Genomic DNA, 15,732 nt, shown 5'->3' with positions numbered 1-15,732 from the left:
AAGCATATCTCCTTCATTATCAACCACAATTTACCTAATGTCTGTCAAACGAGATTCTTTTTTGTCCGGGAATTATTTTTTACAGAAATGCTAATAGACTGCCTACAATTATTGATAATTTTCATGAAATGCAGACAGTTTTTGAGAATCATAAAATATCTAGGAAGCTTATATAAAATCCAGACAAAGACATTTCAGGTACTGGTCATCTAAGTATAAAGAACTCTCTCTTCTACCTTGGCTTCAGCAAAACGTACCCTCTGTGGTTCTTCCGTAACTTCCCTATTGGTGCCCCTTTGGGATAGTCTTATTCCTGTTTATTCTCATCTTAGAAAATGTACCTATTTTGTTAATTCAAGTACCAGATATTATTACTATTTGTGATAATTCACAAACCTAACAACCTTAGCTTCGTTGTTCTTAGCTGAATTCTCCTTTCCTAGATTTCAGACCATATTCCTAAGTGACTATAAGATGTATTTTTATTTTCACAACTTTTAAAATGAATTTTCACACCTTCTTTCAAAATACAGCATACCCAAAATCAAACTCATTATATCATCATGGTTCCTTCCCTTGCCCTGCATCCACCAGCCAAATTGCATATTACTGAGTTATGTATTCATGTAGTCATGCAAAAGAGAATACTCATTTCCACTTCTGATTCTTCCTTTTCTTCTTACTTCCTCTATTTGACTGTGTTACTGATCATAAAGAACTCATATATTAATGTTAACATACTGCGTTTAATGAGTAGGATGAATAAGCAAATGGTGGATATAAAACATCTGTACAAATCGTTCTTTTTGATATAGAAAAATATTTTCATTAAGTTTTAAGTCAGCTTAAATCCTAGAAACCTTGCTTTCAATTGTTAAGAAAGATTTACTTAGAAACAGACTTCCTTCTTCCTTTTCATTGTTCTACAAATTTGCTATTCTTCTAACTTGGGCAAAATTTAGAAAATTTCTGCAAAGTTAGTAAAGTTACACCCATCAAGTTTTGTTTGGGTGTTCTAAATGAAAAGCCCCAATTCTTCAAAATGGAAAAACGAATTCCAGATCCTAACTTATACTGTTATAAAACATCGACAGGATAAAACAGTAAGTATTCTTAATCATTTTACCTTCCACCTTAAAAAAATCAAAACAAAATTATAGGATTGCAATTACCACCTTCACTTTCTTGTTTTTTCTTTATTTCCAAAGAAAATCATAAATATATTATCCTATTTTGTTTTAAATTTAATGGACAGAAATTTTGTCTTGCTCTTTATGAAAGAAAGAGATGAGAGAGAAGGAAGAAAACACAGGGTTTTGTGGTTGGCGGGTAGGGCGAGGTGGGCATTGAGACTGTCAGCTATATATATAAAAGTAAATATAGATATGAGATATACCCACACATACGCATAAGAACCCAAATATAGTTTCTTCCTGGTGAATTAAAAGCAACACATTTGTATTTATCTTCATCTAAAAGAAAGCAATTAAAGTGCACTTGGATTGTCAGCTAATCTAACAGGTATCATGAACTACTATTAGTATTATATTGACAGGATGATAGTCTATATAATCTTATAATGGTGATAAACTGCTACCGAGAAGACTTTTAGTCATTATGGCAATAAGTAGTATATGGGGAACATCTCCTTCAGAACTGAAAACTAAGCAAGAGTCAAGCAAAAGAAAAAAGCTTTGGAGAACTTTCTACAAAACTGGGATTGAAGAAAAGGATGGTTTGTGATTTACATCCACAAGGGTGGCCATGACAAGGAAATAAGTAGAAGATGTAACAAAAGGTCACCGTCACAGACTTAAGTCAGAGGAGTAAAAGCTAGAGCTAAGACAGGCTGTGCAGTACCCAGGGCATATTCATATCTTCCTAGTGTCTACAGTAAGAACACTAATTATAATAAAGAAATGCTTGCAAAAGAGGCAGTTTCCTGTAGTTTCTGCTTCCAGTTCTGGGCTCTAGATGCTTGCTTTCTCATATTTCCTACTTTGACAGATCAAATAAAAATACAGTAAATCTATTATTTTTCTAGGGCTGATAGACTTGGCAGGAACCCACATCAATCAGTGAAAGAAAACGTCTATTAACTCCTTGCTGTATGTCCAACTAGGCAAGCATAATTCCATTACAAAGAAGAAACAGAGAACACAATTGTCTCTGTGAAAGATAGTACAGTTTAACAGAAACAGAATACCTTTAGGAATTAGAGTAAATGAGGACAAAATCTTCTGATCAAGGAATTCGATACCCAGACAACTTGCTCAAAGACATCAGAAATATAGTATTTAGACATATAAAGGCTTAAAAAAATTGTACCAATGCAATTTTCCTAGAATGGGGGTAAGAAAGGGGTAGAAAATCCTTCAAGCAATGCTTTAATAAAAATTTAATCAAGATAAAGAATTCAATAATAAGGAAATGTTACAAAAACACCGGCAGCAAACTCTAAAACTCTTAAATAAATCTAAATAAATTATGTTAACAGTATGACATGTCAAAATAAAATCTTGACGAAATATAATTAAAAAACAATTTAACAATATTAATCTGACTCAGAAAATAATCCCAATTATAAAAACCAAAACTATGAAGTATTGTGAGGAAGAGAGAAGCCATTCTTGATTGCATAAGGGTTTCTTGACATTGCTAAGGTATGTGAGGAACAGAAATTGAAAGTTAAATTTATTTATGAACATAAATTACAGTAAAAAAGCAAAAGTGAAAGCCTTATAATCTATGCTAACCTGATCACAAGATTTCTTTCATTCTTCATGTGTCACTAACCTCTGTCTCTCTTAGGATGATAAGGCAGTTGAACTAAGGGCATTTTCAAAACCTTATCAGTTCATATATAAAATCCCATAAAATTAGAACTACTAGTTCAATAAATTCCATATATGAAACACAAGACAAAGATTTAAATTTTCACTTAAATGAATTCTTATTAACTTAATATAAAATTGGTCAAATAACATAAAAAGGCAATTATGTATTATAAAGAACCAATAAATAAGGCAAAATATTCCACCGAATTACAAAAAAAAAAAAAGCCAAATAATGAATTACTATTATATAAGCATTTTTTTCCTAAAGATAACTGTGAGGCCAGGCATGGTGGCTCACACCTGTAATCACAGAATTTTGGCAGGCCAAGGTGGGAGGATAACTTGAGCCCAGGAAATTGAGACCAGCCTGGGCAGTATGACAAAACCCTGACTCTACTAAAAATACAAAAAATTAGCTGCGCGTGGTGATGTATGCCTGTCATCCCAGCTACTCAGGAAGCTGACGTGGGAGAATCACCTGAGCCTGGAAAGTAGAGGCTGTAGTGAGCTGTGATTCCGCTACTGCACTCCAGTCTGGGTGATGGGAGTGAGATGTTGTCTCAAAAAAAAAAGAAAAAGAGAATTGTGAATGTTGGTAAAAATAGTGAAATGAATGCTTGTACAAACTGAAGATGGGAGTGTAAATTAATACAGTTTATTCCCTTTGACCCCCTACTTCACTTTTATGAATGAATATTAAGGAAATTTATATTGCTTAACAATTATTGTAGCATGTTTATGGTAATCTAAAATTGAGAAAAATTTAAATGCCTGATTACATCATTTTATGTTCATACTCTATGTTATGGTACCATTTAAAAAATCATGTCTGAAAAATATTTCTACAAGAATTAAAAAATATATATCTCTAACCTTATTTCTTGGCAGCAGGATTAGTCTCTTTATATTTGCCTCTTTAACTGCTTTTATATTTTTACAATTTTTCTAGAGTCAACATATGTTACACTTTGGTAACATCATATTCAAAAATGGATGTTACTTTACAATATATTTTACAGAGAATATAACACCTGTGTCTAGCAAAGAAAGGTATTTTAAAATTAAAAAAAAAAACAATAAAATAAACCTCTACTACAAAATCCTGTAATATCAAATAAGCATACTGAAAATAATTCTTGCCTTTAGAAAGCAGCTTTCTAAATTTCTGTGTTGCTGTTAGCTGTTGATCAGCATTATTAGAAAAAATCATCTGAACCATATCTGTAGTAACAACTTCTTCCTAAAACACACACACAAAAATATAATTAACATTTAAACATTTTACATGAATAATTTTGCATGCATAAATATTTATTATATATACTATTGCTAAAATTATTGAGGTATAATTTGAAATATATTTTTGTAAAATATACCTCTGGAATGGGTACAGTGGAACTAATATCTGGATCCTGTATAGGACTTTCAAGCATAGATTCATCATTTCTGGGCAAAGAGACATTTCTGCGTTTGAACAACTGTAATAAAGAGAAATCAGTTTACACATTGAGCTTTCCATAAAACATTCAATTGCCATAGAATTCCATATTTTCATTTGAGTGGACCAAAAAACCCTATCAATTTTATAACTTAAAATTCTGAATATTTGAGTATTTCCCAATCATTACACTAGGAAGTAAGGTATTTATGAGAAGTCAGAATTTCCGGGCTAGCTTTTGGCTGCACAGACTACTTCACATCACTTAAATCTCAGATCTTTTAGCAACAGTAAGCTTGTAAATGGAATACACATAGTCATTCTATAGCACTTTAAAAAGCACATATTTCCACACTGGATTATGAGGTATCTAAGAATTTTTGCAAGAAAACTTAAAAAGCACATCTGTTACACAGGAAAGATAACATCTGATACATTAACTGATTTAGTATATCTGATTAACAAGGAATAGAAAACAATTCTTAGGAATAACAGTCCTATGCTTATTAATTCAGGAGCAGATAAAAATGAAGCAGAAAAAAAGAAGAAAGAAACATGGTGAGTTCACTAAGGGAGATTTATAGGTACGGTTGACCCTCCATATCTGTGAGTTCCACGTTTCCAGATTCAACCAACCTCGGATCAAAAATAATAAGAAGAATAAAAAATAATAAGCCAAACATGGCAGCACATGTGTCTGGTCTCAGTTACTTGAGAAGCTGAGGTGGGAGGACTGAACAAGCCCAGGAATTGCAGGGCAACCTGGGCAACACAGCAAGTCCCCATCTCTTAAAAATCAACAACAATAAAAATACGAAAATAAAAAAAATACATATTTTATTTTACTTTATTTTTATTTTATTTTTTGAGATGGAGTCTCGCTCTGTTGCCAGTGCAGTGGCACAATCTCAGCTCACTGCAACCTCCACCTCCTGGGTTCAAGCAATCCTCCTGCCTCAACCACCTGAGTAGCTGGGATTACAGGCATGCGCTCACCATGCCTGGCTAATTTTTGTATTTTTAGTAGAGACAGGGTTTCACCATGTTGGTCAAGCTGGTCTCAAACTCCTGACCTCAGGTGACCCGCCCACCTAGGCTTCCCAAAGTGCTGGGATCACAGGCATAAGCCACTGAGCCCGATAGTAATACGTATTTTTAAACAATACAGTATAACAACTCAACTACACAGCATTTACACTGTATTAGATATTATAAGTAATCTGGAGATGACTTAAAATATACAAGAGGATGTGTGCAGGTAATATGCAAATACCATGCCACTTTACATAAAGGACCTGAGCATCAGTGAATTTTGATATCCGCAGAGGATCCTGGAACCAAGGAATGACTCTACATTTCCTAAATCAAAATTTGAGGAAAACAAAATCTGATTATATTGTTTTTGATAGCTAAATAAATATCAGGGTTTTTTTTTTTTTTGAGATGGAGTCTCACTCTGTCACCCAGGCTGGAATGCAGTGGCACGATCTCAGCTCACTGCAAACTCTGCCTCCCGGATTCACGCCAATCTCCTGCCTCAGCCTCCCGAGTAGCTGGGACTACAGGTGCCCGCCACCATGTCTGGCTAATTTTTTTGTATTTTTAGTAGAGACGGGGTTTCACCATGTTAGCCAGGACAGTCTCATCTCCTGACCTCGTGATCTGCCTGCCTCAGCCTCCCAAGGTGCTGAGATTGCAGGGGTGAGTCAGCGCTCCCAGCCTGTTCCTATTTAATATGTAAACAATCCTCCTTCTAATCATTTATTCAACACGATTTTTTTAGTACCTACTATAATGCATGAAGGACTGTGTTAGATGCTGCAGATAGGGAGATGAGAAATCACAATCATATTTCTGAAATAGGTCTTGCCTATTACATGCCTGTAATCCTAGCACTTTGAGAGGCACAGGCAGGAATGTTGCTTGAGGTGAGGAGTTCAATACCAGTCTGGGCAACATAGCAGGACCCCATCTCTACTTACAGAATAGAATAGGCCTTTTCTACTTTCTTCACTGCTAGTCCTTTTCACACATCAGTTTTAACTCATATGTGTGAGAACCACATTCTTTTACTTATTTATAAATACTTCTACATTTAAGTACACCTTGGAATAAAAAATGTTGAGATATACTCTCTTAAATGATTTTACATTCTTTATGTCACATATGCAAAGTATAAGCAGAGATCTGGCTAATAAGACAATGGGGGAACAGTATGAGTAGCATGGGAAGATGACAATAATTTACTTATGGGCAAGAATTGTGAAAACTACAAAGCAGCAAATAATATATAATGTTTCTTTAGGGGGCAAATTTTATAATGACAAATGGAAGTGATCTAAATAGAGCAAGGGGAAAAATGTATTAGCAGTGAGGTAAAAATATAATTAACACAGCAGGTTTATCAATAAAACAGAAAATCCATTTCTCCCAGGACTAAAAGTAGCACAGAGTTCTGTTTCACAAATTTACAATTATGATGCCTGGAGTCTAATAAATAATAGAGTTAGCTATATTCAATTTCTTAAAACATTTCCATTTTAAATTATCCAATAATTAGCAAATAATTAAACTTTTAAAAAACAAAATTAAATAGCTAAAAACACCTACCTGTTCTTCCCTTTTTTGTTTTCTAAGCTGTATTCCCTCTTCTTCTCTTCGTCTACGCATCTCTTGAGGATTTAGGGCTTTATTCTTGTAACTTTTCATTCTATAGTTATCTTTCCCTGGACTAGCCATGGCATCTTAAAGGAAGGAGAAAAGAAAACAGACACTGATAACTCACTCTCTTAAAACAACAGGAGACACTTAATCTAGCAACTAAATTCAGGCTCACTGATTAACAGGCTAACAAAACCCATTCTGAAAATTATGTACAAAGAATACTTTCGCTTAATTCCACATCAAGATTAGAGCAAAATGACCACATATTTGAGAAATAATATCTTAAACAATTTTGGAATAAACAAAGACAAAGTTTACCCTATCTCATTGATTCTAAGATGCCACAACCTTTCCTGTCTCCCTAGCCCCCGCAGTGTTTTAACCTTTCTGAAACATAATTACCATCAGGAAATAATCATGAATTATTTGGGTAAAAAAAAAAAAAAGTCTTCTAAATTACAGTTTCTGGCTAGATCAAGAAATAACCAGCATTGAAGTGTCTTATTTTTAATGGAATATGATACTAGGCTCCAGTAAGCACATCTCAAATATTTATTGGGGTCTGGCTTCTTAATGAAGGCACTGCCTTAAGAGCTATGGCCACAAGGGTCAGGACTTGAATTATGACTACAATATCAGTTTTTAGTACTCCAGTATAATTAGTTCTTTTGAAATACTAAAATACATGTATACTTTATTTTTAAGTAGTTTTATTGCAAATGTATTTTAAAACATTAACATTTTTATACATATTTTATAAATACATAGAATACATGCAAATATATTTCATATTTGAAATATATGTGCTAGTTTTACTTTTAGAAAGTGAATTATAAACTTTTTAACAATGTAACAGTATTGATATCTTGATATTATCTTATAGGAATATTAAAATACTGATATTATAATCTATTCTGGATGTATACATCACACACACAAAAAAATCAGCCTAAAGCAGGGTGCCAACTTCAGTTTAACATTAGATAGTGAGTACCCAGTATGTTATTCTGTTAAATTCAGAGGACATATCCATGTCTAACCAGAGACAATATTGTGACCAATTAGCTTATGAAGTAAACAGAAGAGAAGGAGAGGCTGGCATCTGTCTGCCATCCCTGTTACTGAAGAGACAGACTAATGAATTGGCAAATGTTATTGTAAGCAGTAAAGTACACTAAAATACATGCTTTAAGTCTTGTGGGAGCAGTGAAGATATGGCAACTAATTGTGCCTTAGGGACTTCTGAAAGCTTCATGGGTATCCTATCTTAAAGGAAAAGCAGGAAAGAGAAATGGGAAGAATCAAGCATTTCAAGCAGAAGGAACATATGCAAAGGCAAAGTTTTTGAAGAAGCCTTGCATAACCAAGAACAGTAAGAGATTGAGTGTGTCCAAAATGAGGATGCATGGGAGAACATAAAGCTATAAAGGTAGGTTAGAGTCCATATGGTTCCTATAATGCAGCTGTGAAATTTGGACTTGATCCTAAGGAACAGAATTGAAGAAATGAAGGAAAAGGTTCTTTTACGTAGTTAAGAGAGAGAGACAGGAGAGATGCTGAAGGCATGAACTAAACAAGTTACTACAATGAAAACACAGAAGACAGGTTGGATTACAGAAACATTTCTGAAAGTGATTCAGTAAAAATTAGAGGCCATATGAATGTAACAGATATCTGGTTAGGAAGAAAAAGGAGTTTAGGATGACTCCATGGTTTTTAACTGAGCCATTTGAGTGGTATGGCAAGATAACATAAGACAGAGAATACAGATGGAGGATCAGAGTAGTGGTTGCTCTGTTTACATATCGGCTTTTTTCTGAGACAAGAATAATGAATTCTGTTATTTTAAGTTTATTTTAAAATTTATATTTAGTAAAAATCACTCTTTTGGTATACAGTTCTATGAATTTAACAAATGTATAGGCATGTAACTATCACAATCAAGATACAGAACAGTTGTTACCCCCAAAAACTCCCTCACGTTGCTCCTATTAGCCCTCCCTGACCCTTAACATCTGGTAAAAACTGAATTCTTCATCCCTACAGTCCTGCCTTTTCCTGAACTTCAGAAAAATGGAATCATACAGCATGTAGTCTTTTAAATCTGGCTTCTCAGAAAAAGTATAGAACACCTCATAATATAGCCAGCCAGGGAGGTGAAAGACCTCTAGAGTGAGAATTACAAAACGCTGCTAAAAGAAATCAGAGATGACACAAATGAATGGAAAATTATTCCATGCTCATGGATAAGAAGAATCAGTATCGTGAAAATGGCCATATTGGCCAAAGCAATTTACAGATTCAATGCTATTCCCATCAAATTGCAAATGACATTCTTCACAAAACTAGAAAAAACTATTTTAAAATTCATATGGAACCAAAAAAGAGGCTGAATAGCCAAGGCAAACCTAAGCAAAAAGAACAAAGTTGGAGGTATCATATTACCTGACTTCAATCTGTACTACAGGGCTACAGTAACCAAAAAAGCAGGGTACTGGTACAAAAACAGACATATAGACCAATGAAACAAAATAGCCCATAAATAAGGCCACACACACCTACAACCATCTGATCTTTGACAAAGCTGACAAAAACAAGCAATTGGGAAAGGACTCCCTATTCAATAAATGGTGCTGGGATAACTGGCTAGCTACATGCAGAATATTGAAACTGGACCCGTTCCATATACAAAAATCAACTCGAAATGGATTAAAGACTTAAATGTAAAACCCAAAACTATAAAAACCTTGGAAGATAATCTAGGCAATACCATTCTGGACACAGGAATAGTCAGAGATTTCATGACGAAGGGGCTATTGCAACAAAAGCAAAAATTGACAAACGGGATCTGATTACACTTAAGAGCTCCTGCACAGCAAAAGAATCTATCAACAGAGTAAAAGACAACCTACAGAATGGAGAAATTATTGCAAACTATGCATCTGATAAAGGACTAATATCCAACATCTATAAGAAACTTAAACAAATTTACAAGAAAAATACAAACAACCCCATTAAAAAGTGAGCAAAGGACATGAACAGACACTTTTCAAAGGACATACATGCAGCCAAGGAGCATATGAAAAAATGATCAACATCACCGATCATTAGAGAAATGCAAATCAAAACCAGAATGAAAAACCATCTCATACCAGTCAGAATGGCTATTACTAAAAGGTCAAAAAGAGTCAGGTATGGTGGCTCATGCCTGTAATCCCAGGACTTCAGGAGGTGCAGACATGAGGATCGCTTGAGCTCAAGAGTTCGAGACCAGCCTGGGCCACACAGTGAGACCAAGTCTCAACAAAATATCAAAACATTATCCACGCAGGGTGACACGTGACTATAGTCTCAGCTGCTCAAAAGGCTGAGGTGGGAGAGTCACTTGAGCCCAAAGGTCAAGGCTACAGTGACCATGATCACACCACTGCACTCCAGCCTGGGCAACAGTGAGACCATGCCTCAAAAAAGAAAAGAAAAAAAGTCAAAAAACAAACGTAAATTAGTTCAATCACTGTGGAAAGCAGTGTGGTAATTCCTCAAAGAGCTAAAAATAGAACTACCATTTGGCCCAGCAATCCCATTACTGGGTATATATCCAGAGGGATATAAATCATTCTACCATAAAGACATATGCACACGAATGTTCAGTGCAGCAGTTTTCACAATAGGAAAGACATGCAATCAACCTAAATGCCCATCAATAACAGACTGGATAAAGAAAATGTGGTACATAAATACTATGAAATACTATGCAGCCACAAAAAAGAATGTGATCATGTCTCCTGTGGGAACACGAATGGAGCTGGAGGACATTATCCTTAGCAAACTAATGCAAGAACAGAAAAACAAATACCACATGTTCTTACTCATAAGTGGGAGCTAAATGATGAGAACACATGGACACAAAGAAGGGAACAACAGACACCGGGGGCCTACCAGAAGGTGGAGGGTAGGAGGAGGGGGAGAAGCAGAAAAAAATAACTATTGGGTACTAGGTTTAGTACCTGGGTGACAAAATAATCTGTAAAACGCCCATGACGTGAGTTTACCTATATAACAAATTTGCACATGTGACCCTGAGCCTAAAAGGTAAAATAAACAACAACAACAAAACCAACAAAATAAATCTGGCTTCTTTCATTTAGTGTGGTATTTCAGTCATCCACATTGTTGGCATCTATCAACTCTCCTTTCTTATTGCTATTATTCCACGGTAGGGACATATCACGGTTTATCAGTTTTCCAGTTAAAGAACATCTGGGTGGTTTCCAGTTTTTGGAGGTTATGAATAAATTTGCTACATACATTCATGTAAAGGTGTTTGTGTAAACATAAGTTTTCATTTCACTCAGTAACTATCTAGGAGTAGAACTGATGGATAATACAGCAAGTTTATGTTTCACTTCATAAGAAACTGCCAAACTTCTTTCCAAAGTGAGTATTCCATCTTGCATTCCCATCAGCAATGTATGAGAGTTCCAGTTGCTTTGCATCCTGTCTCCACTTGATAATGCAAGGGGTTTTGTTGTTGCTGTTGTTAGTCATAGCCATTCTAATAGGCGTATAGTGACTCCGGTTTTAAACATGTTAAATGTATAGTACTTGGTGCACATGTAGGAGGCACTGATCTATAGATGGTTGAAAATATGGATCAGAACTCAGGACAGGGATCTGGAGTGATCATTCAGTATCATGTAGAGCTACAGAAGAAGGATGACCAAAGGAGAAACCTTGGGGACAATTATATTTTAGTGGAAAAAGGCAAGAGCAAAAGAAACCAAAAAGAAGAAGGTCAGAAAAGTAGAAGAATAAGGAAAAATATAAGAGTCCTGCAAAGGAAAGGAGTTCAAAAGATAAAGGAATATTTAAGATGTAGTACCACTGATAACAGGCCACTCGGTTTATTCATTCATTGATTCATCCAGAAAATAAAAGTGCCTGTAATAATCTAAGTACCATATCAGGCATCAGATGTGGTAATTATGTCACTGGTAAAGATAGTGAGACAAATCTCACTACTGGTGGAGCTCAAGGTAGAAAAGAAGGGGCTGAGGCCTTGAGAATGATTGAAAAGAAATGCATGATTAATCTGCCAAAATTCCTTCTTTAAAATATTTAATGGATTCAGCAATACTATGTGCACCTACAAATAGTTATCATTAGTAACTGCTCAATATGGCCAGGCAGGGTAGCTCAGGCCTATAATCCTAGCACTTTAGGAGGCCAAGGAGAGTCGATCACTTGAAGTCAGGAGTTCAAGACCAGCCTGGCCAATATAGTGAAACCCCGTCTCTACTGAAAATACAAAAATCAGCTGGGCATGGTGGTAGGAGCCTGTAATCCCAGCTACTTGGGAGGCTGAGGCAGGAGAATTGCTTGAACTCAGGAGGCAGAGGTTGCAGTGAGCCAAGATCGCGCCAAAAAAAAAAAAAAAAAAAGGCCAGGCGCCGTGGCTCACGCCTGTAATCCCAGCACTTTGGGAGGCCGAGACAGGTGGATCACAAGATCAGGAGATTGAGACCATTCTGGCTAACACGGTGAAACCCTGTCTCTACTAAAAATAAAAAAAACTAGCCAGGCGTGGTGGCAGGCGCCTGTAGTCCCAGCTACTTGGGAGGCTGAGGCAGGAGATTGGCATGAACCCCAGCAGGTGGAACTTGCAGTGATTCGAGATCATGCCACTGCACTCCAGCCTGAGCGACACAGCGAGACTCCGTCTCAAAAAAAAAAAGGGAGGGAACTGCTCAACATATCTTTACTAATAACAATGTTTGGTATTATTCTCTATTTTATATCTATAAAAAGCTAGACTCTTGAAAGGAAAGAGATCAGAGTTCATTACAGAGCAAACTGACCACAGTATTAGTTGTTGAATTATACAATACGTATAAAATATTTAAGTAAAATAAAATGCTCATGGAAATAAAATTCTTAAAATGTTTATCACCTATATATGTAGCATATTCTAGGCCACTGGCTGTAAACGTTTTTAATCACACATCCTACATATGTAAAATGTATTTGTGCATTCATCCTCAACATATTTATTTCTATACATGCATTACTATTCTAATATACTACTCTAGCATAAAATTCACAAAAAATAGAAATTTTTAATGAAAGTTTGAAAAGGTAAACAAATATAAGTTCTAATATTTTCTTACCACATCTGACTGGATCATCTTGTGCCCTCCCACACATACACACAAAGGCGCTACTTATGATAGCATTAATCCAAGCAACCACATTGTAACCTGTTCAGCATAAATTTTAGCCAAATAAAATATAGCCCCGACAACTCATATATCACTTGTTCCTTTTTCTTCAATAGTACTGACTTCCGGCTTCAGATTTAACACCTGCATCCATCCTCACTGCAGTTGATTTAAAGGGAACAATAAATCAAGGGAAATTATCTCTAAAGGGGCCCCACCCAAGGGGATTGTTTCTTTCACTGAAAAATAAATTTAAAGGCTGCACTTCAAAGGTTGAGGTCTCATAAAACTTAAATATAAGAAATGTTATTCAGGCACTTTAAAGCTACAGAACACAGGAATTTTTTTCATTCATAAGCTTTCAACGGCTCTTAGAAAAACCATGTTTAAGTTGAGCAAATAACTAGAATCTGAACTTACGATTTTCTTTCTTTAATATCAAACGACATTATTTCTCATGCCAGTAAAGCCTTCATTTCCATGGGGCTGGGCGCCTCATTAGAGAAAGTAAAAGACTGCACAAAGTGGGGAAAGTGCCAACTAGAGAGCCCTTATAACCAAACAAGCAATACTTAGGTCGGAGAGACAGAGTTGTTCCTGACCTACCAAGAAAGCCACTTTCCTACAGATTATGAGTCATTATTGGGTGTTGTAATTGAGAGATAAATCATTAGTGTTTTTGTCTTTTTTAAAAAACGTGTCCAAAAAGCTCAAAAGTAAATGCCAGTGTCATATTCTTTTTTTTGTTCGTTTTTTGTTTTTTGAGACAGAGTCTTGCTCTGTCGCCCAGGCTGGAGTGCAACGGCGAGATCTCGGCTCACTGTAAGCTCTGCCTCCCGGGTTCACGCCATTCTCCTGCCTCAGCCTCCTGAGTAGCTGGGACCACAGGCGCCCACCACCACGCCAGGCAAATTTTTTTTTTTTTTTTTTTTTTTTTTGGTAGAACGAGGTTTCACCATGTTAGCCAGGATGGTCTCGATCTCCTGACCTCGTGATCCGCCCGCCTCGGCCTCCCAAAGTGCTGGGATTACAGGCGTGAGCCACCGCGGCCGCCGCCAGTGTTACATTCTTTAGGTGTATCACTGTCATTTCACAGCTTTCAAATACTTCCATCTCCTATGCATTATCGATGAAAAACTAAGTTTTCATCTTAGAACGGAGCTGACCGACTATTAGAAGCGTGGAACCCAGGCTTGCCTTGTCGTCGGGAATGAGCACTAGAGGCACCTGCAAGCAGGTGGAGGAGGGCAGCTGGCGGGGTGAGAGGGCGAGGCTAGGAGGCCCCCGGGATGGAACCTGTCTCTTCTTTGGACACTGTGGAATTTCCATAAGCTGTTGGATACAACCGCTGGGTACCAGGTATGAGTGGCAACATTTGGCAATTCCATTAACTGAAAAGAACTACCGGGAAACGGTGAGGCGGGGAGGCGAAGACGAGACCGGTTGCCCATCACTCCTTCTGAGGACCTGCTGAAAGAATCTGAACTCACCACGCCTTCGCGTCCGCAAGAGAATGGTCCGGCTGCCACGCCCCCGCGACCGCTGTCGCCCTGGGGAAAACATGAGAAACACCCGGCACCGCCAGGTTCCAGAGACCTTTGCAAAGGAAGGGGTAAATAAAAACTATGGCCCCAGAACTAGTAGTTCCCAAAGGGACGAAACCCGAGGCTCCCCCAACCTAGCCCGTGTTCACTCCAACTTACCCATTAATGTGGCACTCTCCGATGCCCTGATTTCCCAGTCCCCAGCGGCGACGTGTGTGGCGGGTAACAGAAGGGCCGCCACTCCGCCCCTGGCGTGAAGCCTAGCGACCCAGTTTGCAATCCAAGATGGCGGCCACCTGCGCCCCTTCTCCGAGACCCCGAGGCTCGGCTCCCAGAAGCCCTTGCACTCGACGCGGCGGCGGCGGTGGCGGCGGCGGCGGAGGAGTGGTGGCCTCACATCCTAGCAGTGGGGCGTAGGGAAAGTGCGCGCCTCCGCCCCACCCACCGAAGGAGGAGCCTGTGCCTGCGACAACCCCTAGATTTTAGCTGCGCTTGCGGTGGCCAGGCTGTGGGTACTCTGCAGCCCCTAGACCTCCGTGCGTGCAAAGGGACAACCCCCTCATTCATTTATTCTTCACGCGTGCGTGCATGCATACATTCTTAAGGATATAAACTGTGTCAAGTACCATTTTAGATTCATTATTGGGGCTACAACATTGCAAAAAAGATGGTAAAAATCGCAGCCTTGTTGAGTGTACAGAGAGGCTCACGTTTTCTTCAGCATTAACTTCCTTTTATATGCTCTGCTCGTTTTGTTTCAAGCTTTTTAATTTGTCATTTATAATTTTATATTCTATAACATCTGTGGGTTTTTGTTATTTGTTTGTTTGTGTTTGAGACGGAGTCTTGCTCTGTCACCAGGCTGGAGTGCAGTGGCATGATCTTGTGATCTCGGCTCACTGCAACCTCCGCCTCCCAGGTTCAAGCCATTCTCCTGCCTCAGCCTCCCAAGTAGCTGAGACTACAGGCATGCACCACCACGTCCAGCTAATTTTTGTATTTTTAGTAGAGACCGGGTTTCACTGTGTTGG

General features: G+C 37.6%; 1 protein-coding gene across 3 annotated transcripts in view; it reads right to left on the bottom strand.

Annotated features, from left to right (window-relative positions):
- KPNA5 (karyopherin subunit alpha 5) overlaps nt 1-15,012 on the bottom strand; it is a 53,672-nt gene extending 38,660 nt beyond the window's left edge. Inside the window, exons 1-5 of one of the 3 annotated variants that reach the window (XM_005551659.5) lie at nt 14,861-15,012; nt 14,648-14,753; nt 6,886-7,019; nt 4,214-4,315; nt 3,978-4,077 (exon numbers count right to left, since the gene is read on the bottom strand). In XM_005551659.5, the coding sequence (XP_005551716.3) occupies nt 3,978-4,077; nt 4,214-4,315; nt 6,886-7,019; nt 14,648-14,720 (409 nt within the window). In that variant the 5' untranslated portion in view covers nt 14,721-14,753; nt 14,861-15,012. The remainder of the gene's footprint in view (nt 1-3,977; nt 4,078-4,213; nt 4,316-6,885; nt 7,020-14,647; nt 14,754-14,860) is intronic. The other 2 variants (XM_015448586.4, XM_005551660.5) reach the window with 2 other exon arrangements.
- Between the last annotated feature and the right edge of the window lie 720 nt (nt 15,013-15,732).

Source organism: Macaca fascicularis, chromosome 4 (genome assembly GCF_037993035.2).
Source record: "Macaca fascicularis isolate 582-1 chromosome 4, T2T-MFA8v1.1".
Classification (NCBI taxonomy): domain Eukaryota; kingdom Metazoa; phylum Chordata; class Mammalia; order Primates; family Cercopithecidae; genus Macaca; species Macaca fascicularis.
Note: the sequence above shows the minus strand (reverse complement) of the source record. Positions and strands in the feature narration are given on the sequence as shown.